The sequence below is a fragment of the Schistocerca piceifrons genome, chromosome 5 (genome assembly GCF_021461385.2).
Source record: "Schistocerca piceifrons isolate TAMUIC-IGC-003096 chromosome 5, iqSchPice1.1, whole genome shotgun sequence".
Taxonomy (NCBI): domain Eukaryota; kingdom Metazoa; phylum Arthropoda; class Insecta; order Orthoptera; family Acrididae; genus Schistocerca; species Schistocerca piceifrons.
The window spans coordinates 697,618,610-697,644,854 of NC_060142.1; the positions used below are offsets into that span (position 1 = coordinate 697,618,610).

At 40.1% G+C, this 26,245-nt stretch overlaps 1 protein-coding gene across 1 annotated transcript in view; it reads left to right on the forward strand.

Moving 5' to 3' along the window:
- The window catches only part of LOC124799209 (chitin synthase chs-2-like), a 234,151-nt gene that overhangs the window by 45,233 nt on the left and 162,673 nt on the right, over positions 1-26,245 (forward strand). Inside the window, exons 3-6 of the mRNA XM_047262745.1 lie at positions 6,851-7,144; positions 8,404-8,616; positions 23,624-23,823; positions 23,951-24,092. Of these exons, the coding sequence (XP_047118701.1) occupies positions 6,851-7,144; positions 8,404-8,616; positions 23,624-23,823; positions 23,951-24,092 (849 nt within the window). The remainder of the gene's footprint in view (positions 1-6,850; positions 7,145-8,403; positions 8,617-23,623; positions 23,824-23,950; positions 24,093-26,245) is intronic.

Consider the following 26,245-nt stretch of genomic DNA (forward strand, 5'->3'; position numbering starts at 1 on the left):
GTGACTAGGTGATGATGTTAAACATCTACTGGACATAACTCAAAAGACACTACTGTGATCTGATTTCAGAAGCATGAATAAATGCCACAGCCTCATAATCGACACTGGTGTCCTTAGGCCTTTATGATTCTCCGTGCCTCAAATGTATTACTGTATGATAAAACGCAAAACTCAATATATTGTCTCTCATTCAGAATCCTGCAGAATAGGTTTACTGTCATCATGTCTTTAACATACGTCCAATCTAATTTTACTACAGTATATAGTGTGAACTAGCATATCTGAGGAGTGTGCTATGATCTAGCAGAATTTATGCCAAATGAAGGGGGATAAAAGTCTGCTGCAGTGTGCTACTGCTTCGTGGCACTGATGTAAACTTGTTGAGTGGTAAGACCTAGCTGTGCACGTCACAAACTGTGCACCTTGTTTATCTAATCCATATGTATTTGGCCGATAAGACAATTATGTTACGTGAGTTAGCATGGACAAAAGCTCCTTAGAACGTGCACAACTGAAGGTGTGCTCATGACCTTATCAACTGAAGGTATGCTCACAACCCTATTGCCAAGTGTCACGGAGTCTGGAGAAGCAGCAGCGCGGTAGATTGAAGTGCTGTATCCTTTAGATTGCCGCATCTGTGTTACATTTAACAACTTTCAAAGAAAAATAACCAATAAATCTGCAAGCTGTCGAAAGTTAGGGTGTTCACATGCACTCGTGCTCTTACACAGGAGCCACCACTGTCTATAAATATAGAGAAAAAGAAGTTTCACTTCTTGATGTTTTATGTTTACCATCCACTTGAACTTACATTCTGAATAACACTTGTACCATATTACTTCTCATTGTATTCTTCTGTTTTATAAATTTATGTTTACATTGAATGACTTCAGTCTTCTTCATAACAAAGTGTAAGACTTTATAATATTATTTGTAATTTAACTGAATGATTTATGCTAGTCTTTTGCTACAGATATCTTTCTTACTTGTATCTCTTATCTTTCCATTTACTATCCATTCCTGCTCCTCATTAATACTAAATCTGACACAGACGCGTGAAATTTGGCACCGACTTCAATGCGAGATGCCTTTAATAGGTTCCACAATGAAACATTGTCTCAAAATTTGGTAGAAAATCCGAAGAAATTCTGGTCGTATGTAAAGTACACAAGCGGCAAGACGCAGTCAATACCTTCACTGTGCAGTGCCGATGGTACTGTTACCGATGACTGTGCCGCTAAAGCGGAGTTATTGAACGCAGTTTTTCCGAAATTCCTTCACCAGGGAAGACAAATGGAATATTCCAGAATTTGAAACACGAACAGCTGCTAGCGTGAGTTTCTTAGAAGTAGATACCTTAGGGGTTGCGAAGCAACTCAAATCGCTTGATATGGGCAAGTCTTCAGGTCCAAATTGTACACCGATTAGGTTCCTTTCAGATTACGCTGATACTATAGCTCCCTACTTAGCAATCATATACAACTGCTCGCTCACCAATAGATCTGTACCTGCAGATTGGAAAATTGTGCAGGTCACACCAGTGTTTAAGAAGGGTAGTAGGAGTAATCCTTCGAACTACAGACCTATATCATTGATGTCGGTTTGCAGTAGAGTTTTGGAGCATATACTGTATTCAAACATTATGAATCACCTCGAAGGGAATGATCTATTGATATGTAATCGGCATGGTTTCAGAAAACATCGTTCTTGTGCAACGCAGCTAGCTCTTTATTTGCACGAAGTAATGGCCGCTATCGACAGGGGATCTCAAGTTGATTACATATTTCTGGATTTCCGGAAAGGTTTTGACACCATTCCTCACAAGCGACTTCTAATCAAGCTGCGGGCCTATGGAGTATCATCTCAGTTGTACGACTAGATTCGTGATTTCTTGTCAGGAAGGTCACAGTTCGTAGTAATAGAGGGCAAATCATCGAGTGAAACTGAAGTGATATCAGGTGTTCCCCAGGAAAGCGTCCTGGGACCTCTGCTGTTCCTGATCTATATAAATGACCCGGTGACAATCAGAGCAGTTCTCTTAGGTTGTTCGCGGATGACGCTGTAATTTACTGTCTAGTAAGGTCATCCGAAGACCAGTATCAGTTGCAAAGCGATTTAGAAAAGATTGTTGTATAGTGTGGCAGGTGGCAGTTGACGCTAAATAACCAAAAGTGTGAGGTGATCCACATGAGTTCCAAAAGAAATCCGTTGGAATTTGATTACTCGATAAATAGTACAATTCTCAAGGCTGTCAATTCAACTAAGTACCTGGGTGTAAAAATTACGAACGACTTCAGTTGGAAAGACCACATAGATAATATTGTGGAGAAGGTGATCCAAAGGTTGTGTTTCATTGGCAGGACACTTAGAAGATGCAATAAGTCCACTAAAGATACAGCTTACACTGCACTCATTCATCCTCTGTTAGAATATTGCAGTGTGGGATTCTTACCAGGTGGGATTGACAGAGGACATCGAAAGGGTGCAAAGAAGGGCAGCTCATTTTGTATTATCACGTAATAGGGGAGAGAGTGTGGCAGATATGATATGCGAGCTGGGATGGAAGTCATTAAAGCAAAGACTTTTTCGTCGCGGCGAGATCTATTTACGAAATTTCAGTCACCAACTTTCTCATCCAAATGCGAAAATATTTTGTTGAGCCCAACCTACATAGGTAGGAATGATCATCAAAATAAAATAAGAGAAATCAGAGCTCGAACAGAAAGGTTTAGGTGTTGGTTTTTCCCGCGCGCTGTTCGGGAGTGGAATGGTAGAGAGATAGTATTATTGTGGTTTGATGAACCCTCTGCCAAGCACTTAAATGTGAATTGCAGAGTAATCATGTATATGTAGATTTAGATGTAGATGTATTGCTTTTTAGAGTGAACTTGACATTAAAATTTGCAGAGAATGAGTCAACGCTTTCAGTCGACGCTTTCATCAACCATGTTTCTTCCTCTTCTGGTTCTTTGTAGTGTAAAGCATTTATGATAACTTCTTTGCTTTTGACTCTTACAGCTTTAATATGTGTGTGACAAGTCACTGAATAGTAGAAAAACTTCACTATCTTTTGTGGGGACTGCAGTTTGGCAAGTAGACGGGGGTGGAAGGTTGTGTCGGGTGGGTTGGGTGAGGGGAGAAAAGAGGCGGGCCACAGGATTAAGGGTTGGTAATGGATGGCTGACAGCTCAGAGGTGGGTAACATGTGTGCAACATAGGAATGCAGGAGGGAGAGGCAGCAAGTGCTCAAGATAGTAAAGTGATTTATGGAGACACTAGAGCCAGTGTGTTCATACAGCGCATGATAATGTAGGGGTGTGGCTTGGGTGGGGTTGACAGAATAGAGGAAGGTGAGACTGCTGGGAGAGGATGTGGGTGCAGGAGGTTACTGGAGATTGAGGTCAGGAGGAATGCAGGAACAAAGGATGTGTTGCAAGGATAATTGCTATCTACATAATTCAGAAAATCTGGTATTGCGGGGAAGGATCCAGATGGCTTGAGTTGTAAAGCAGCCATTGAAATCAAACATGTTGTACTCAGCAAGGTGTTTCATCACTGGGTGGTAAACAGTGATTTTGGCCAGTTTGGCGGTGGCCATACATTCTTGTGTACAACTGTTTGGCAGTCATGCCCACTAAAATACTGTGCAAAAATTGCAGCACAGCTAATATATGGTGTGGCTGCTTTCACGTGTGGCTCTGCCTCTAATGGGGTGGGATAAGCCTGTGGTGGGTCTGTCCACAAAAATTCTAGATATTACAGAAGTTTCACTCCTATGCAAAGGCTTTTCCTTCAGCCCTACACCTGACACCAACCTACATGCTTCTCAAAATCTATAAACCCAACAATCCTGGATGCCCCATAGCAGCTGGTTACCATGGTCCCACTGAAAGAATCTCTGCTCTTCTCAACCAACATTACAACCAGTTGCCTGTAGCCTAATTTCTCACATTAAAGATGTTAACCACATTTTTCACTGACTCTTGACCATCGCCACCCCATGACCACTTGGATTCCTACTCATCACTGTTGATGGCACCTTTCTATACACCAGCATTTCCCATGCTCATGGCCTTGCTGCTATTAAACACTATCTCTCCCAATGTCCTTCCAACTCCACACTCCACCTCATTCCTTATACATCCTACCAATTACATCCTCACTTCTCCTTTGATGGGAAGGTATATAACCAAATACATCCCTGTTGTGAGAACATGCATGGCACCTTCCTATGCCAAACTGTTAGTAGGCCCTTTGGAGTAAACCTCCCTAGTTTCCCAAACCCCTTCTCTGGCTCAGGTTCTTTGATAATATCTTCTTGATCTTAACTGAGGATCAAGACACCATATCCTAATTTCTTCAAGGCCTTAGTTCCTTCACTCCCATTCTTTTCACCTGGCCCTCCTCAACTTTGGGGCATTCTTTGTGGACACCTTGTGAACTACTGTGATTATGAAAGATCATGTCTCTAGTTCTACTTCAACTATACTGCAATACAAAACATCTCAGTACTTATTCACAAATATTTGTAACCTGTAGCATAAGAGTGTCATGAATACAACCTGCAACACCATTCTTGTGTTAGTTAGCCAGCATTAAGAAAATCTAAGTTTTTGACTTCCATATTGCTGATGAAGTGCATTTAGTGTCTCATTTTGTAGCTTTTCATGATTTGGACTTCTGACTGCAGTTATACGGTGAAATATTTGAAAATACTTTGAGCTAGGCTGAAAATTTCAAGGCATCAGTGGTAACTAAATTTTGTTGCCTCCATGCCATTCCCTTTGCCATGTGTGAAAAGGTAAAAGTCTGAGTTGTAGCATAGGGGGTATCAAGGAGTTGTTTCTCCTATTCTCTTGAGTGAGTGGGCCATCCCTTTGGAGGTGATACAAAATCCTGACAGTGCTGTGCACCTTTTGAAGCAATTTTAAACAAATGGACAACATGCAACCCGTTACGGATTTGTATCCAGTTCTGTGGCTGGTGGAGTTATTGGCAAAATTGTCAGCGGGCCAGTATTTTTCCTGGACTGATCTGCACGAGGCCTACCTACAGTTGCCATTGGACACAGTCTCTCCAGGAATTTATCAGCAGTTGATTCAGGACACTCCCTGTTGCATCAGTTACGTGGATGACATCTGGGTAAGGACCCTATCAGAGAGGAGCATTTATTAAACTTTCAGTCAGTTTTCCAATGCTTCCTGGAGAATTGTTTTAGTTGCAAGCTGGAAAAGTGCAGTTTTTTCCTCCTCACAGGTGCATCCTTTTGGGATATGTGCTTAGCAAAGATGGCCTTGTCATGACAGACAACATCAAAGCTATCATCAACCTGTTGGTGCTCAAGAACCTGCAGGGGCTCAGGTCTTTTTTGGGTAAGATTTTGTATTATTTCCAGTTCATCTCCTGAGATGCTCACATCTTCCAGCCTCTTAACTGGCTTTGCCAGAAGGGCATTAAGTTTATCTGGTCTGTGGACTGTCAGTGGGCTTTTCATTCCCTCAAGTAATGCTCCCTGTCTGGCTTATATTTATGCTGGGTAAACTTTTAACCCTGGCATGTGATGCACCCCAGTACAGAATTGGTTTAGTCTTGTCCCATGACAGCCTGAATGGTACTGACAGGCCTATCACCTACTCATCGAAGACACCGAAGACCGCACAGCATAATTATTCAAAGGGAGTTAAAAAGTTTCATATTTTCATGTATGGGGCGAGGTTCCTCTTCATCAACAAACAAAAGCCACTGGTTTCCTTCCTTGGCCCTCATTCTAAGCTGCCACATAGTACTGCCCACCAATTGCAGAGATGAGCCCTCTTTCTCAGTGCCTATTGCTACGAAATTCATTATCACTCCTCTGCCAACCATGCCATTGTTAATGTGTTCTTGCGGCTTCTGGTGGGGTCCAATCCAGAGTTCAATCAGCAGTAGGCCAAACTGTCCCCCACATTGTAGACTGCCATTGTCCGTGCATTGTTGGTTATTTTTGCCATTGAGGGATTCTCCAGGACTGCAATCTCCAATACCAGTAGGCAATATGTGTTGTAGTTGCTTGAAGACTTGCATTTGTAATGGTATCTGGCATCTGACTGCTGCCCCATTTCATCAGGCTTCTAACTTGGAGATGGTGAACTTTATGCATATATTGAGGGCCAACAGTGTCTGCCTCTTCCCACAATGCCAATTAGGCCCAGTCCTGGCAGCAGGGTTGAGTATCCGGGTTTCATGCTGAGCCACAAAAGTCGGCAGTTGTTTGTGGTGGATGTCAGTAGGGATCAGCTGACCTGTGATGCAAATCAGTTGTCCCTCACTCTGTTGGGGCGTCACCACCAATCCTATGATCTATCAGGTGATAAGGTTGGTCACGATGTTGTTATAGGTACAGGCTACCACATGCAATTGTGTGCTCCCCCAGTGCTGTGTCCTCCACTGTCCTCTCATTGCCTGCAGCCTAGGGGCCCCAGTGAGACTTGCATCTCCACTTGCTGATGTGGAGCCCATGGATTTTGATTTGCCCTTCTCCTCCTCCTCCTCCTCCTCCTCCTACTCCTCCTCCTACTCTTCTGCCTCCTCTCCCCTGGTCATTACCAGCCTGTGAAGTGCCTGAACCGACCAGTGTAGTGTAGCAGCATTGTCACACCATTGCAGGTACTAAACAAACAATCTTTAAATATTTGTACTGTATTGAAAGTTTAGCATTATGACTTCTTCCTCAAAATGAAAGACAGACTGAGAGATGTGTTTTTCATTAAAATGTGCAGTAATCAAAAATATAACTTACTAGAAAATTATTTTTTAAAATGTAAGAATTATTTTCAGAAAACAGAAATTACAGGGGAATATAATTTTGCAGGTGGTGAAAAACAATTTGCTGCAGAACTACCTGAAGAAGAAAGAGTGGCATGGATGTGGTGTATACTGATTGCGTATGCTGTCCCAGAACTAGGCACATTCATCCGTGCATCACGAATGTGCTTCTTTAAAACTGTAGCAAAACCATCCCTACCAGAGTTCCTTATTGCCTTCTTTATGGAGACGTTTCACACAATAGGCATGGCACTTCTTTTCTTTGTAATTCTGCCCAATCTTGATGTGCTGAAGGGTGTCATGTTGACAAACTGCTTTTGCTTTATTCCTGGTGTGCTTGGTAAGTTTCTTGTTGAACACATTGACATATACACTTTTTTAAATCCAAGAAGTGATCAGAATAGCTGTTTATGCACTGTCAGAGGAGGCTAGCATTTGTTAAAGGAATGAAATAATTATTTATTGCTGTGATTTGGAAATGGTTACTAACTCATAGGATGTTATAGCTTTACTAATTTATATTTTTTCATGTAGTAATTAAACTGATAACATTTCAGTTACCTATGAAAATATGTTTTGACATTTTATGGGACTGCTAATGTTCATGTATATGGGAGGATATAAGACAGCTATTTTATTTTGTATGTAATACTACCAGAGATGAATTGCATTTTATGTGATGGTGCATTTTGTAGGGATGGGATGAGATATGCAGTGCAAAATATTTCACATTAAAAAAACTAATTATGTTCGTAGATTTTATGTGGAAGTTCAGGTGGGTAATTTGAAAATCTGAATCACAGTGCCGTGTTTTTGCTGTTCCATACCTTCTGTACCTTCTGGCAATGCTTTGAAAGAGTATTTCATTTAAGTAATAAGAATAGAAAAATTTATTGTAAATTACCAACATCTAAAAGCTGTAGGCATTGTACATTTGGGAAAAGAATTATAGACTAACTAAAATTTTCAGTATTTTAAACTGAGTCTTATGAATTTTAGGATTGTGAAATCTGACTGAAATGCCTATTTCTTAAGTAATATTTCTAAATAGCTGTATTTATACATTAACAACAATTTGGAAAATATTACTGCTTACCATATAGAGGATGCATTGACTCAAAGACACAATGAAAAAGACTACTAAAATATTAAAGCTTTTGAACAAAGTCCCTCTTCTGCAGTAGAAAAGACACAACACACATTCACACAAGCATAACTCTGCTACTCATGACATAGAAGACACAATGAGTCGCAGGAAGGCACAGTGATGAAGACTGCTAAAATATTAAAGCTTTTGGAAAAAGTCCTTCTGCAGTAGAAAACAAACACATATTGACACAACCACAACTCACACACTGCAACTGTCTCAGGACACTAGCAAGCTTTGTCTGAAAGCTTTAATATTTTAGCAGTCTCTTTAGTTTTGCTTGTTGGCAATTCAGCATCTCCTCTATATAGTGAGTAGCAATCTATTATTTTCATATTGTTGTTTTTCAATACTGGGCTTTCAAATGTTTCTATTTATACATTAACTCCATGTTATTAAGTATATCATACAATTTGAACTGCGGTCATAATACATTATTTGCAACTTCACAGCTATTGCCTCAAGAAATATGAATGAGCCAGGACGTCCTATTAAATTAGTTGCTGATGTTGCTGCTACAGCCATTCAGGCTACAGGATTTGTAGTATGGCCAATGTTAGAAGGAAGTGAAAAACTTCAGTTGTGGTTGATTCCAGTCACAACTATCTTTATTTCATGTGGATGGTGGGAAAATTATATTTCTGCAACAGAAAATGCTCCTCTAGGTAAGTTAAAGTACTGATATCACACTGTTCATTACTTTCACTTGAGAGGGTACAGAATTTTTTGCAATAACTTGCAATATTATTAAGACTGAAAGAAACGACCTGTTATCCTAATACTTGCATTTTTAATAAACTGGTTCAGCAAACATTATAAAACTCTGACCAGGTTTCTGACAGTACAAATTTATTAACTTTCCATTTGAACAGACAAGGTTAATCTCTTTGAACATTTTGGATGATGTAGGATGTGATAGAACCCAGCCACCATTCCCAGACAATACTTTCGTAATGATCACTCAACCGGTTTTTGATAGTGGCCACTATACAGAGAGTTGTATTAACAGGAAATGGCATTTACCTTTGGTTGTGTAGGTAATGAATTTTTTCCTATAAAACTATGATGTTATGTTGACAGCAGCATTTAATACAAACAACTGAACTAAATCCCTCAACACTAAAAATTGATGATGAGATATCTCAAATATATCATCATCCTAGGTACTGGCCTTACCTTTGTTTTTAGCAGACATACATTACTAAAAAAAATTAAAAGGAATTTATAAACTGTAATGATTACTGATGAAATGACTAATCAAAGGCTTTATGTCAACCACGTCAGCTACAACAATCCCCAATCTTTGTAGTAATGAAAATATAAATCTTACTGGGATCATAAGTCATTGTCCAGTACATTTAACCACACCCCTTGTACTTTACCTGGAATTGGTAATGGACGCTGTTACAAGCGTCTAAAGTACTGAAACTTCCTGGCAGATTAAAACTGGGTACTGAACCAGGACGCAAATCTGGGTCCCAGGTTTGAGTCTCAGTCCAGCACACACAGTTTTACTCTGCCACAAAGTTTCAAATCAGTGGACACACTACCGAAGAGTGAAAATTGTTTCTGAATATAATTTACATTTCAAGATTTTCATGACTAATATAATAGTAAAGAACTCTCCAGGATGCATGTACAAGGACTTGACATTAAATTTTTACTACCACCAAAAAAAATTCAAGCTGTAATCATAAAAATTACATATTTACCCTTCAGTGTGAAACATTTTTCCCAACAATGTATGACTTGGTGGAGACCTTGGTTGTAGAACTCTGTATTTTGGCTATTCAGGAATCACTTTAACTGGAAATGCCTGCCAAACAAGGGTTTATTTATTGAAGAAAGAGAAAAAAGAAAATTGTTGCTACGTTAGGAGAGTATGATGAGGGAGTTGAAGACAAAATTTGATAGTGCAAATAAGCAGCATTTGTGACTGTGTCCTGTGCAGAATAAACTAGGGCGTTGTCACAGAGAAGAGGCACGCCCTTGGCCCACTTCCTATGACACTGCCATCTTGATAGCCTACTGTCACCTTGTAAGGAGATTTTCAAGTGTGCTAATGTGATGGTTTACCCTGAGCAAGCATACCTGTTAGAATCTCACCACAACAGTCCCAAAAAACACTCAGAACCACTTGCTTTTTTGTGGTGGTAAATACATAAGTTTGCTCTTCTTACTTTGTTTCTTTGTCTTAGGACCAAAGTGATATATGCAGCACTCACTCATGGTGATTAAGTAGCCTGAAACAGGTGAAACATTTCCACTACTGGCTCAGTTTGGCAGGCTTTTTGAACAAGTGTGAGCAGCTGCAGAACTCAGGAGGTGGTGACCTTCATCACATTCAAAACGTTGTACAAGATGTCAAAAACTGATCCATGACTGACTTTCACTTTTTTCACTATCACTTCATATGTGATATGCTTGTCTTCAAGCACCAGGGTTTGTGGTTCTCTTTTCATTACCAACTCTTCACAGTGAGATGATCTGTCACTTTGTTCTTTGGCATTCAAACTCATCTGATCACAATGGAAATATATGCACCACCTAACCACTTTCATATGGTGGTGCATTGTTACTGTGCACTTCCACCAACTCAGCTTGTGTTGGCACTGTTACATGTGTTAGATTGTTCTTTTGTATCCTTTAACACATTGAATATCTTTAACAGTATCAAAAAATAAAAGGAATAAAAATAAGCAACTGAATACTGATGCACAGATTTTACTCTGGGTGGAATTATGACCATCATTGTTAGCAGTCCGTTTCAAGAGCACAACAAGCAAGACCAATCATTTATTCATTAAGTCAGTCAGTCACATATCATGTTTCACAAACCTCATCAAGATGAAGAGCCTACAGGAATGTGAAAGTAGTCAAGTTAAACATTAACAGGCAGAGGCAGACACTATGGGCAACTTCTATTAAAGTATACTAACCACAAATTGCGAATGGTGCTACTCTGCTTGCATCAGCATTTACAGGAACTACTTTACGTATGTGTAGAGGATTGGTTCAAATGGCTCTGAGCACTGTGGGACTTAACATCGAAGGTCATCAGTCCCCTAAACTTGGAACTACTTAAACCTAACTAACCTAAGGACATCACACACATCCATGCTCGAGGCAGGATTCGAACCCGCGACCATCGTGCGGTTCTAGACTGAAGCACCTAGAACCGCTCGGCCACACTGGCCAGCTATGTGTAGAGGAATAAAAAGTAACAACTCACCGAATAATAAAGCCACTAAGTATTCAACAAGCTTACACTTCACTGGCTTTTGAATAAATCCTTGACTGAGCTTGAGTACGGACACATGCACATGCATGCACTTGCTCTCTCTTCTCTCTCTCTCTCTCTCTCTCTCTCTCTCTCTCTCTCTCTCTCTCTCTTTCTCTCTGAAACACACATTTTGACAATATAATGTAATTGGATAGACATAAAAACCTACTCACCAAGCAGCATCATGAGAATACACACATAAAGAAAGGTTTTACTTATGAAAACTTTTGGAGCCAGTGGCTCCTTCTTCCAGCAGAAGGGTCAAAGGATCGAATTTGGGGGCACCCTATCCACATGCCTTCAGAAACTCAACACATTATCCCCCATTCACTTCACATGAGCCTAATCAACTTGAAAAGCCACCTTCCTGGATGTTGAATTCCAGCTCAAAGATGGCTACATCAGTACCTCTGGCCTTATCAAACCTACCAAACACTAGTGATATCTCCACTTCAATAGCTGCCACCCAATCCATACCAAGAAGTCCCTTCTATACAGACTAGCCATCCATGGTCATCACATCTTTAGTGACAAGCAGCCCCTCTTGAAATTCACCGAGGGTCTCTCTGAGGCCTTTGCAGACTGTAATTACCCTCCCACTTTGTATGAAAACAAATCTCCTGTACCTTATCTTTCCAGTCACCCACCACCTCTCAAAGTCCCATAATCCAGCCACAGAGGACTATTCCCCTCTTGAATCAGTACCACCCAGGAGTGGAGCAACTGGATTACATTCTCTGCCTGGGTTTTGACACCTCTCATTGTGTCTTGAAATGAGAAATATCCTACCCACTACCCTTCTCAACCCTCCCACAGTGGTATTCCGCCAACCACTGAACCAGCACACTATCCTTGTCTATCCTTACACAACCCCGGCTCCCACCCCCTCGCCTCATGGCTCATATCTGTGTACTAGATTTAGATGCAACACTGGTCCCATACCTCCTCCCACCACCACTTACTCCAGTCTGGTCACAAACACCACCTATCCCATCAAAAGCAGGGCTACCTGTGAAACCGGTCATGTGATCTACAAGCTGACTGTAACGACGGTGCTGCATTCATCGTGGGCATGACAACCAACAAGCTTTCTGTCCATTTGATGTCCACTGACAAACTGTGGCCAAGAAACAGCTGGACCATCCTGTTGCTGAGCACACAGCCCAACATGACACTCTACATTTCAGTGACTCTTCACAGTCTGTGCCATCTGGATCCTTCTCACCAACACCAGATTTTCTGAATCGCACAGGTGGGAACTTTCCCTGCAATATAATCTACATTTCCATAACCCTCCTTGCCTCAACCATTGTTTATCATTGTCCTTACGCACCTAGCCTCTTCCCTGTTCCCATTCCTGCACTACACAGGACTCTATTCAACCACTGCACCCTCAGTCTTTTTACTGCCCTCACTTCCACCCCAATCTCTGTCTAATCTATCGACGGCACCTAGCTGCCCTGCCCTCTCTCCAGTCATCCTTGTAAGTTCTCACAAGCTGCACTTTTCCATCCCCCATCCCTACTCTGCTATCCCTCCCCCTCCTCACCCCAGTCTCCTCCTTATCCTTACCACCCGACTTCCTCACCCATCGCACTCTGCTGTTCGCAGTGTGACTTCTGCTGCCAGAGACTGTGGTCATATGTGTGTGAGTTATGTTTGCATGAGTCTGCATGTGTATGTTGTCTATTTTCGATGACGGCCTTGTTGGCCAAAACCTCACTTTCCGGCAGTCTTTTCATTGTGCCTGTCTGCGACTAAGAATAACTGCTATGTGGTGAGTAGCAACTATCCTTTCCATAATACTGTTACATTCCATCTTGGGTTTACCATTGTTTGAAATTACTGCACTGTACATACTAAATGCAAATGTCTGAAATCAGAAGATATTAAACACACAGGGATGTAATATCATACACAATGGGTTCCTTGCATAGTCTCACTTGAACAGTGTGACAAGCAGCTAGCCGACATTTCACATAATGCCTTCGTGCAGTGCCACTTCTCCTGCCAAGTGTTGTGCTCAGCTGATCAAGTGGTGATCACTGACACCAAGTCTGAAGTTCCTCACTTCACCTACTGCTTACAGCCACTCTGTGCAATGCCAGTTGCTGCCTATGCTGCTGCAGTGCCGCACCATCTCAATATGACTCACTCACTCTGTTCTCTAGCTCTTTACGTGGGGAAAAAAAAACATGCCTTGCATGTTATCTGTCCAGTTTAATACAATGCATGGCCTCTGATGCATGCTATCCTGATGTGTTTTGCTGCACTTTTATGTAAATTATAACTCTCTGCGTCCTGACATGATACTCTTCAAGTATTTTCTCCATATTAAACATGGTAATAAGAAAATGTTATCCAAAATACACATAAAAGCACTGCACACTAGCCCACTGCTTGTAAAATAAAGATAGTCAATCAAACAATGAAAATAAGGCTTCCTCACTGCTATCACTCACTATCTAGTGTCTCTGTCACTTTCTTCTGCTAGTCATCATTTTTAAACAAGACTGTTTGCATTTGTGTCATGTGATGCCAACCAAACAGTCCACTTTTTACTTTTATTTTCCAGGACCCCATACACCATTTTCTTCATTCTGCATTTTTGTAGCTGTTGTAACTCTGTGTAGTAAGTGTACACAATTAAAGAGCATGCACCTCCATGGCTGGTCTCAAGAGACCGCCTCGCACAGATGGTGCAGCATGTGCCGTGCTGTGTGCAAAACAGCCTTATATAAGCCAGCGTGCCAGGCCCTAATATGATAAATGTGTACTTCACTGTTATACTGTGCCTTAATTTACGCCTTGGCTATGTGTGCTGATTATTTTTTAATTCAGTGTCTTAGCATATTACTTCATATAGTGGTAGAATAAAAATTGGTTTGTGGAAATTATGAATCTGTGTTTGTGCAACACTACAGTAATAACCATCATAATTTTCCTAATATTTAGGGATTTCTTTGACTTTTGTTATAACAGGTAAAAGGCATTTGGAGATGCCAACTTTTGAACTTACTGAGTTGACCTCTCGTGATATTTTTTGTGGGTCTTTATTAAGTCGTCAATGTTTTCTTCTATTTCCTTATCATATTCTTCCTTCCCCTCATCATCATAATTATCATCTTCCTTCTTTGAAAAACAATCTACTTTTTCCTACTTCTCCATGAGTTCTTCAATTAGTGTTTTCTCAACTACAGCTTCTGCACTACTTGCTGACACTCTCATTATTTGTGATGTATCTGTGTTTTTTCTTTATAATTTTCACTATCATTTTGCATCTTTGAATTCCTCCTCTGTTCCTATTTTGAACCTCCTCCTGTTTATCACATCATAAATAGTTTTGCATAACTTAACCATTGTTTTGCTACATTGTCTTACTGTTTGAAATTCGAATTTCAAATCTGTTCTCAATTTGCCATTGGAGACTTTTATTGTTATTTCAATTTTCTTTATATTACTCTCATTCTTGTCAATTTCTTCCTCAATTTTATGAGAGTTATTTTCTTGTCTGTCAATGTTTTCTTCACGTTTCTTTGAGTTGCTTTCCACTTGTTAGTTTTTTCTTCCAATTCATTCATGTTTTTTCTGTTAAGTTCTGCTATACTATCTATTAAATTTGTTAGTTTTTTCTTCCAGTTCATTTATGTTCTTTTCTGTAAGTTCTGCTACACTATCTATTAAATTTGGGCTCCTTCCTAATCATGTCTTTGGTAGTTCTGCATATTTGACCTTCCTGCCTCTATGTTTTCTCATCTTATCATTTGGGGAGTGCTTGAGTTTCTGCACTATGGTCCTTGTTACTGTTTGCTTGCCAAAATTCCACATTACTTACATTTTCTGTTTGACAATTTGTTGGTACTGATGGCTCCATTTAAAATTTCTACATTGACAAACACTGATCCAGAAAATATTACCCAATGCTTGAAACTGTTACAGTTTTCCCACACAAAGTTTCATCACATGCAATTATAGCACTACTATTGCTTACTGCAGCATTTCTAATTACACATCGACAGCACATTTGATACTCGCATTTATCACTTTCTGCTGCCAGTGGCTGCTGTGTGCTCTGATGTTCCATCTGCACATTTGAAGTTTAGTCATCACGTGGTCATCCTTCTTCTTCAATCTTCTCTGTTCCCTTGTTACGATCACAGCTTTTAGTTCAATTTCTTTGCAAGGCTCATTTTCCTTTTCTTTATAGTATCTGCATCCAGGAATTGATACACTTTCATCCTGTTTAAGGACCCAGTTCAGGGTGTATACATGGACAGGGAAAAAAAATTCCCGAATTTTTCCTGGTTGAAAATAGACTTTCTCCTAGGTGAAAATACACTTTTTTGTGTTAAGTGACAGTATATTTTTCCTCGGCACTGTAAAACTTATCAATTCTTTGAATGTTTATGGTTTTGTACACTGACGTAGAATTTCCCAACACTTTAGAAAACGAAACTCAGGGGGAAAAAAAACATGTTTTGGAAAGATCTTTGATGCGCAGCAACATGTACGCTGCATATTTTCATGTTACGACGGTATAAATTTGAATTTCACCAAACACAACATGTTACTTTCTGAAGCCTAGAAATTGAGATTGCGACGCGCTTTTGTAAGCCAGTCATAGCTCACGTCACGTGATTTCACCAGCTGATGACAGCATACGACACGTGATGTAGTCAGCCAATAGCGAGACCACTCGTAAGCAGCACGAACACACAAATAAGAACAGTTAATGGTTTAAATTAATATACATAGTGTTGCTACAAGAAAAACAAAGCTTTCACATATAATATTGGTCTCTAAGATTAATAAACATGTAATGTTGATCTTTTTTGCGCATGATACATTTTAAGATACACCACACAAATGTGCCAGTAAAATTTTTAATGACGTATATGTCTGATCTTCTGGGCTCAAAATTCTTCTAGATGGTCATCCTCAAAGAGTTGATTTTTAAACGAGAGTCAAACGCTCTGTGATTTAAGAAATTCATTGTCCATCTCACACATAGTTCATCTTGCGTAAAAGGAAATTTACTTTGAAAGTAATGCTTTTCAAACCACCATTAGCAATATTTTACCTGTTAGAAATTGGTTCATTTCAGCAGTTGCCAGAGTGTGCCAGGTAACAGGTGTCACTGTGCTTGCGCAGCTATGATGATGTAGGAAGCCCGCATGTTCGTATGTATAAAATATTAAAAGATATTGCATTGTGTCATAAAAGAAACAAGACATCAGAGGATACACTTCAAGAGAATAGGAATTCTGTAAACCATACTAAAATGCATAATTCAGCTTAAAGTGCACATTCATGTATCCAGAATTGGATGTACATTTTCTTGAGTACCAGTACTGTATTATCTCATGTTTGGTTCTTTATTATGGCATAATGCCATAAGAGCTAGAAGATGGAAAACATGCACTTGAAATGCAGCGAACAGTTGAAATTAGCCAACAGTGTGAAATTAAACACTTCATTTCAAATAAATTGACTGCCTCAGTGCAAAAGATTAATAAAAGCCAAATCTTTTTAGCAAACTGACAAAAATAACTTCATTGTTCTGCAAGGCAATTAGTCATTGACTGTCATAAAGGTGAAAATAAAACCTGAAACTAATAACATATTTTAGCCTTCCATAGTTATCCGAACATATTTTAATTCATTTGATAGCTCCCAGCCCCAGAAATCTGTATTGTTTTCATTTAATGTGAGAGCTATAAATGAAGAGGAAACAGTAAAATCACTAAGCGTAAACACGGGTTACGTGGAGACTACCCACCTCCCCATTGCAACTCAGACTGCTCTGTGGATCAGCCCCGGATCTCGGATATTCCCGAACCGGGTCAGTACTAGATAGTGGCGCCCAGCCACACACATCTACAGCCAGAAGCGGGAGAAGGTACTACTCATACGCGACTCAACTGCGCATGCACAAGAGCCCGCCCGCAACTGCTCAAATAAATCTAATGTAAAAAGCTGTCACATCACGCTCATCAGAAGCAATTTGTTGTTGGGAAGCCTTGCATAGTCTTCCTAAAGCCTCTGACACACTTTGCTGTTGGCAGGCACTTGTAGAAGCACTGTGTTTTATTGTTGTATATGGCATATTTCCTTTGCAACTTAAGTATTATTTTCGTTTTTTTTTTTTTTTTTTTTTTTTCCTGTTGTTCATGTTTTGTTGCTGCAGTATTATTCTGCAGAAGCAGGATACAGTAATATCCTTTGTTAGAGTATTGGTTCTTACCAGTCAAAATCACAAAAATGTAACTGAAAACTAATACAATGAAAAATTCCTGGAATTCTAAAAATTTTCCGGGCTTTTCCCAGATTTCTCCCAGATGAAAAAATTCTCGGGTTTTTCCTGGATCTCCCAGTTGTCCCGGGTGGTATACACCCTGCAGCTGTAAATGGACTCTTCTTCCACTTCTTTGTAGCTGTCCCATCTGAAGACTGAAACACTCGTGTCACAAGGGAGCCCCTATTTTATGTCCTTTTGCATGACCTGTGGATTACTGTTGTTTGTAATCAGCACTGGATTGTCTTCCCACAGCATTGCCAGACAAAGCTACTCCCACAGTACACGTATCACTGTAATAGCATTTTTCACCATGTGTGTGTGATAGGTGTCCTCTCACTTTGACTTCCTCTCTTCAGTATAACTTTCTCAATAATCATTCTATAATGAATAAGGCTCTTGGAAATAAACATTTTATAGGTAATACTGAGTTTACTGTATATTCAGTCCATAAAAACACTCCCTATGTCAATCTAAAACATCACGTAGCTACAGGAACACACATGCCATTCACATTGTCGTGCTAGTTAGCCATTGCTCTTTTAAAGTCAGTTTGATCACTGTTAGAAAAAAATAAATACTTATTTGGACGGCACAATATTACTTAGAATAAATGATTCACAATAACCTTTGTGTCAACGAGGTTGTACCCCAACTTGTACACATTCATTCCAAGATCTCACCTGCCGACTGATCACTTGCTTGACTTTTCAGCAAGTGTCAAAAAGCTTACCCCACTCCTAGCTAACAGGACATCCATGCATCAACTGTGATCCTCAGACCAGAGAGATAAATGGGGATAAATTTGATACGTAGTAGTGGTATCAATATCTGTGCTCTCATATTGTGGATTAGGAGTGGGTGATAGAACAGAGGAAGGGGAGTCTGTGAATGGGAGGGTCTGGGTGCAGGCTGAGTAAAGTTGGGGTCCTGAGGGGGGGGGGGGGGGGGGGTGGAGATGCATGTGGTGGGGCAGGGGTCTAGTGGAGATTGTGGAGATTGAGGAGGATTACGGTAAGAAAGGATGTGTAGCAGGGACAACTGCTATCTCTGCAGCTGTAAAAAGCTGCTGTTTGGGGGAAAGATATTGATGGTATGGGCTGTGAAGCAGCTATTGAAATTGAGCATGTGCCCAAATTGATGGACATCACTTACCTTCAGGAAGCAAAAAGTTTAGTGCTGCAGACAGGTACACATAAAAGTAAAAGTGATGACAACATCCTCACTTTCGGAATTATTAACTCCTTCCTTGGGGAGGAGAGAAGGAAAGCTAAAAAGGTAAGGTAGGTCACTCAGCTGCAGGATGATAGTGCCCACCTGCAGTAAGGACAAGGATAAACAAAGATGAAGGACAGGTATCAGAGAGAGACTAAAAGGTCAGAGATAGTATGTTCATAAGCAATATGTCAGCTTCAGACCAGAGATGACGCAGGCAAAGTGAAGAGTAAAGATAAATAAATGGGAAGACTCAGATGCAAATCTTTTACATACATTACCACAGCACATCCCTTTCCACTCCCAGCAACCCAAAGGAACTAGCAAACTTTGTGAATGAATACTTTGGTGGGATTGCTAAGAAACTGCAAGAGAAAATTCCAGACACATATGTTCTACACCAACAGGACCAGTCACCACAATGGTGCCCTTTACAACAACAGAGTAAGAGGTGGCACAGAAGATACATCATCTAAAGAATAAAAAATCCACAGGGTTGGATGAAATCACAGTCAGTGTGCTAAAGAAATGTATACACAACATAAAAACTCCATTAACAATAATAATTAATAAATCTTTCAGATCTGGCTGCTTTCCTTGATAACTGAGCAAGCAAAAGTAATAACACTACAAAAAAATGGTGATGCAAAAAATGTAGAAAACCACAGACCAATTTCCTTGATGTCTTGTATTTCCAAAATAATAGAAACCATAATGAAAAATAGGATAATGAACTACGTAGAAAAATTTAATCTTCTGTGCAATTATCAACTTGATTTCAGGCCCACAAAAAGTACACAGACTACCATAGCACAGTTTACCAAAGTCGTACAAGAAGCATTAGGCAAGGGTGAGAATGCAACAGGCATTTTGTTGGATTTATCAAAGGCTTCTGACACAGCTGACCACAGAATTTTATTACACAAATTAGAACTATTAGGTGGTGGTGGTGGTGGTTAGTGTTTAACGTCCCGTCGACAACGAGGTCATTAAAGACGGAGCGCAAGCTCGGGTTAGGGAAGGGGGGGGGGGGGGGGGGGGAGGAAATCGGCCGTGCCCTTTCAAAGGAACCGTTCCAGCATTTGCCTGAAACAATTTAGGGAAATCACGGAAAACCTAAATCAGGATGGCTGCAGACGGGATTGAACCGTCGTCCTTCTGAATGCGAGTCCAGTGTGCTAACCACTGCGCCACCTCGCTCGGTTAGAACTATTAGAAATAAGGGGTACGGCAAAGCAATTGTTTAAATCATACCTGGAAAACAGAGTGCAAAAAGTTGAAATCTCACATATTTGCAAAAGATTGGTAGTAAAACACTTATACAATCCAATATATGTTAATACAGGAGTCCCCGAGGGAAGTGTACTGGGCCCAATCCTCTTCCTTGTATATATAAATGATTTCCCACAGAGTGTCAGGCATGGGGAAAAAATATTATTTGCTGATGACAGCACTGTAGTGATTACAGACAAAAGCTCAACACTGTTAATATAAAAATCCAATGAAGCTCTCAGAGACATCCACAACTGGTCACTAAAGAATAAAGTAACTCTAAATGTTAAAAAGACAAACCATATAAACTTCCAACTAAATAAAAAACCCATTGACATTACAATGAAAGTAAACAATCAGGTACTTGATTGTGTAACAGACAGCAAATTCTTGGCGATGAATGTAGACTGTCTGCTAAAATGGATAGGGCATGTGAGAATTTTAGCAAAGAGGCTATCTTCAGCATGTTACGCCCTGCGAATCCTTGCACCAGTGTGCAATATTTCATCTCTCAAAGTAGCCTACTTTGGATACATGCATTCAGTCCTCAGTTATGGGATAATGTTTTGGGGGTTAAGTGCTGGAAACATACAAACTATTTTCAAGATACAGAAAAGAGCTGTTTGAATAGTAACAAATAGCAGTAACAGGGCACACTGTGAAGAGTTGTTCAAAAAGTTAGAAATTATGACAGTTCCGTGTGAATATACACTCCTGGAAATGGAAAAAAGAACACATTGACACCGGTGTGTCAGACCCACCATACTTGCTCCGGACACTGCGAGAGGGCTGTACAAGCAATGATCACACGCACGGCACAGCGGACACACCAGGAACCGCGGTGTTGGCCGTCGAATGGCGCTAGCTGCGCAGCATTTGTGCACCGCCGCCGTCAGTGTCAGCCAGTTTGCCGTGGCATATGGAGCTCCATCGCAGTCTTTAACACTGGTAGGATGCCGCGACAGCGTGGACGTGAACCGTATGTGCAGTTGACGGACTTTGAGCGAGGGCGTATAGTGGGCATGCGGGAGGCCGGGTGGACGTACCGCCGAATTGCTCAACACGTGGGGCGTGAGGTCTCCACAGTACATCGATGTTGTCGCCAGTGGTCAGCGGAAGGTGCACGTGCCTGTCGACCTGGGACCAGACCACAGCGATGCACGGATGCACGCCAAGACCGTAGGATCCTACGCAGTGCCGTAGGGGACCGCACCGCCACTTCCCAGCAAATTAGGGACACTGTTGCTCCTGGGGTATCGGCGAGGACCATTCGCAACCGTCTCCACGAAGCTGGGCTACGGTCCCGCACACCGTTAGGCCATCTTCCGCTCACACCCCAACATCGTGCTGCCCGCCTCCAGTGGTGTCGCGACAGGCGTGAATGGAGGGACGAATGGAGACGTGTCATCTTCAGCGATGAGAGTCGCTTCTGCCTTGGTGCCAATGATGGTCGTATGCGTGTTTGGCGCCGTGCAGGTGAGCGCCACAATCAGGACTGCATACGACCGAGGCACACAGGGCCAACACCCGGCATCATGGTGTGGGGAGCAATCTCCTACACTGGCCGTACACCACTGGTGATCGTCGAGGGGACACTGAATAGTGCACGGTGCATCCAAACCGTCATCGAACCCATCGTTCTACCATTCCTAGACCGGCAAGGGAACTTGCTGTTCCAACAGGACAATGCACGTCCGCATGTATCCCGTGCCACCCAACGTGCTCTAGAAGGTGTAAGTCAACTACCCTGGCCAGCAAGATCTCCGGATCTGTCCCCCATTGAGCATGTTTGGGACTGGATGAAGCGTTGTCTCACGCGGTCTGCACGTCCAGCATGAACGCTGGTCCAACTGAGGCGCCAGGTGGAAATGGCATGGCAAGCCGTTCCACAGGACTACATCCAGCATCTCTACGATCGTCTCCATGGGAGAATAGCAGCCTGCATTGCTGCGAAAGGTGGATATACACTGTACTAGTGCCGACATTGTGCATGCTCTGTTGCCTGTGTCTATGTGCCTGTGGTTCTGTCAGTGTGATCATGTGATGTATCTGACCCCAGGAATGTGTCAATAAAGTTTCCCCTTCCTGGGACAATGAATTCACGGTGTTCTTATTTCAATTTCCAGGAGTGTATTTATCAAAACATAATGTATAGAAGGAAAAACATTAATCTGTATACCACAAACAGCACAATTCACGACCATGGAACCAAATCCAGACACTGTTTACATCTAAACAGAATAAACAAGTCAAAAACTCAAAATAGTGTTTTATATCGTGGTATTAAATTGTACAACAGATGACAACTAGAAATAAAAGATGTAAATGATCCCTATACCTTTAGTCAAAGGCTAAAAAAATATTTACTAGATAATAGCTATTACACTGCAGATGAATATTTAAAATAACTATAGATTAATGTTCATGAACATTGTACTGCATAACAAATTTAACTTGACATGATTAGAAAAGTAGTACTAACTATAGGAGCTTTATATACTGTAAAGAGACATGTTTATTTTATAAGAAATATTTTACAATCATTTGATGACATCCATGCAATGTATATTGTTCTATGGATGAATAAACCAATCAATCAATCATCCCTCAAATCCAAATTTGTATACTTACCCTGCAATCCTTGCTTAGTATTGGTTTCCTTGTACTTGGGACATGTGAACTTGTCCTCCAACATATATTCTCCTCCTGTACCTCTCCTGGACTCAACTTCTATAAACAAACCCCAATTGTAGCATTTCATTATTTACTTAATTACATATTTATTTTAATTTTTTCATTACTATTTTTCTGTGAGCTCCCCCCACCCCCTCTAAATTTCCCATCCTTTCTATTTCTTAATTGCATTGTTTATTATACTTTGCATTTCCCTTCCTTTTTAATCCATGTTTACTTTTCACTCATCCCTTTCTGTCTCTGCCAATTGAAGCTGGCACAGTTCTTATCTGTGTACTGTCTTTGACCTCCTACTGACTATGATACATTTTCCTTGATGCCTTTTACAAGCAGACTCTGAGGGACCAGCCCCCACCCCTCTTTTCTGGTCTTCCTGAACCAATTCCTTTCCCTCCTCGAAGAAAAAAATGTAGGTTTCAAAATTAGGGATTAGTATTTTCTACTGTAAGTGTTTCTCTTGGCAGTACTTGGGATTTTGACTCCTGAAGATAAATAAAGGCCAGCCAGTCAGTCACTCTTATTGTACCTTTGAAATTTTTTTGCAGTTTCTGTTGTTATAATTTTTTTTTATTCTTTCCCCTTGTTAACTCTTTCTTATATTTGTCTTGGAGTTTTCTTTTGAATATCCATCTGTACTGGGCTTTTGGTGAATAATGAGACCTCAGGGTTTGCAAGATAATGTTGTTAGCAGGTTAATGTATTTTACTGTCAGTCAATTACAGGAAGTGCCAATGCACTTTGCACTTCTTATGAGCTACTGATCATTTTTGTGCACACTGTGTCTCAGAGTCTTATCAGCTAAGGTACATAATCATATTGATAAAAAATATTGTATATGAATCTCTCATATTTCCTCCATTTTGCAAAAATTGAATTCGAGCCTTAATCAGAGTTAATTCTTAATGTTTTTCAGGTTTTGTGAAGCCATTGCATCAAATAATGAAGAGACTATCAGCAACACGTTATTACAATTATCTGTTTATATCATGCTGGAAAATACTGTGCTTCTTTGTGTCTATACTGGTAATCCTTGCTCTGCAGAACGAAAATGTAAATAATTTCTTCAGTCTGCTTCCTACAGCTTTTGGACCACATAAAATAACAGTAATTGAAGTGAGTATTTGATAGCTGAGTGAAAAATATTATTTATGAGCAGACTAAACTTTCTGAAATCATTATAGTTTGTCTTACACTAAAGAAATTTCAGTTTATGATTATTTGTTGAATAATCCTCTTTCAGGTAATAAGTTCTGATGCTGGTACAAGTGTGTTAGATGAGGCTCTTACAACTCCTGAGAAGTTTCAAATGGACGCATACTATTATGCTTCAGTCTTTGTACTTATCATACAGATATGCGCAGCATATATCTGTTATATATTTGGTAAGTAGTATAGTAAATGCCTAGAGAGTAGTACATATAAATTTGCAACACCATTCATCATTTTGGAACTTAACTACAACACTAGCATAATGATTAAACAGCAAAGACAACAAAGTAACATTTGAAAATGTGCTGAGCAATCTCATTGACAACTCCTTTTATTCCATAGAAGAATTTCTATTACTATATGTATAAAAGATGGGGGTTAGGACTTATTAACTCACAACATCTGTATATAATTTTTCTTTTTGAAGAAAAAAAAAGGACTTATAAATCTTCAGAATGTAACCATATATAGAAATTAATTTGCAATGTGAAGTTAGAATGACTCATTCCAAATCATTACAAGCTATGATGCAAAATGAGCATTACAACATGAAACTAACTAATTAATCTCTATAAAATATAGCACAGTATTGACAGCAACTAAGATATTGAATACTGTGGTCTGACTAGGTACATACAATCAAGATTTGGGTCTCCTGTAGGAGTGCTCGGATAGCCAAAGTGGTTGAGGTGATCGCTTACAACAAGCAGGAAATCCAGGTTTGAGTTCTGGCCTGGCACAAATTTTCATTTGATCTGAAATATTTTACAGATGATGCATAACCAGAATCATAATTTGCTAGTTCATTCTTATTTTAATATAGCTGTTGATCATAAATGCTGTGTCTCACACTGCTCTACAGTATTTAATTCATACCAAGGCAAAACAGTGTCTCACCCTGTACAGGAATCATGATAATACAGTGTGAGCACAAAGGAGTGTATTTATTTAAATCTTACTCCATTGATCCAACTCCGATAAACTCACAAGGATATATACATAGGTAGTATTAAAGCAATCAATCATACAAAAGTAATACTCCATGTCTGCATTACACACAAGTGGTAAGAATGTGTGATTACAGCAAACGCTAGACACAGAAAGTGAAACACATATACAAAAATGGTTCAAAAGGCTCTGGACACCATGGGACTCAACTGCTGTGGTCATCAGTACCCTAGAACTTAGAACTACTTAAACCTAACTATCCTAAGGACATCACACACATCCATGCCCGAGGCAGGATTCGAACCTGCGACCGTAGCAGCAGCGCGGCACCAGACTGGAGCGCCTAGAACCGCACGGCCACCGCGGCCGGTAAAAACAAATACAGAACCAGTGTAAATAACTATGAATATTACATGAGTACAGTACCCACATCATTGCTCAAACTTACATTATGGGATATCAACTCAAAATTTCTGCTGCACAGATCTATTAGGTTTTTTTAATTGTGGCTAAAACAACTCTTCCAAACTGTAAAATCACCATTCCAGTAGAAATTGCTTCAGGTGCTCCCTAAAAGAGGAGTAGTTATCAAATTTGTTTTTAATATGTGGAGGGAGAGCATTAAAAACTTTTACACCAGGAACTGCACACCTTTTTGTACCATGGTCAGGTTTTTACAATCATTGTAGAAATCACACATTTTCTTTGTATCATATCTGTGGTATTCATTATTTATTTTATAAAGCTCAGTATTTTTGCAGATGAAACACACAAGAGAAAATATGTATTGGGAAGTAATAGTAAGAATTTTTAGTTTCCAGAACATTTTTTTACAACTGCATGTAGAGTATACACCAGTCATTATTCTTACAACACGTTTTTGATCCAAGAGTATTTTCTTTGCTAGTGTCTGGTTTCACCAAAATATAATACAATATGTTATAAGAGAATGGAAATATCCATAGAATGTTACTTACATTGTGTCTGTATTTCCATTCTTGGACAGAAAGTGTAGGGCAAAAACTGATGAGCTGAGTCTCTTCTGGAGATTTATTTTATGATGAGAGTCAATTACAGCACCTAAGAACTTAGTTGTTTCAACTCTTTCTATTGACTCTGTGCCACACTTCAGAGTTAACTCATCCTCTGTTTTAGCAGTTCCAGTGAATATATTTAGTCTTATTGCATTTCAAAGAGAGTCCATTGATGCTAAATCTTAATAGATCCTTGAAGATCTTCACACGTATGACCATCAATCATAATGTTGGTGTCACCTGTAAAAATAGTAAAAAGGCACTGTAGCTCTGAACATTGAGGTAGATCATTTATAAATATGAGGAACCGTAAAAGACTAAGAACAGATCCTTGGGACATTCCG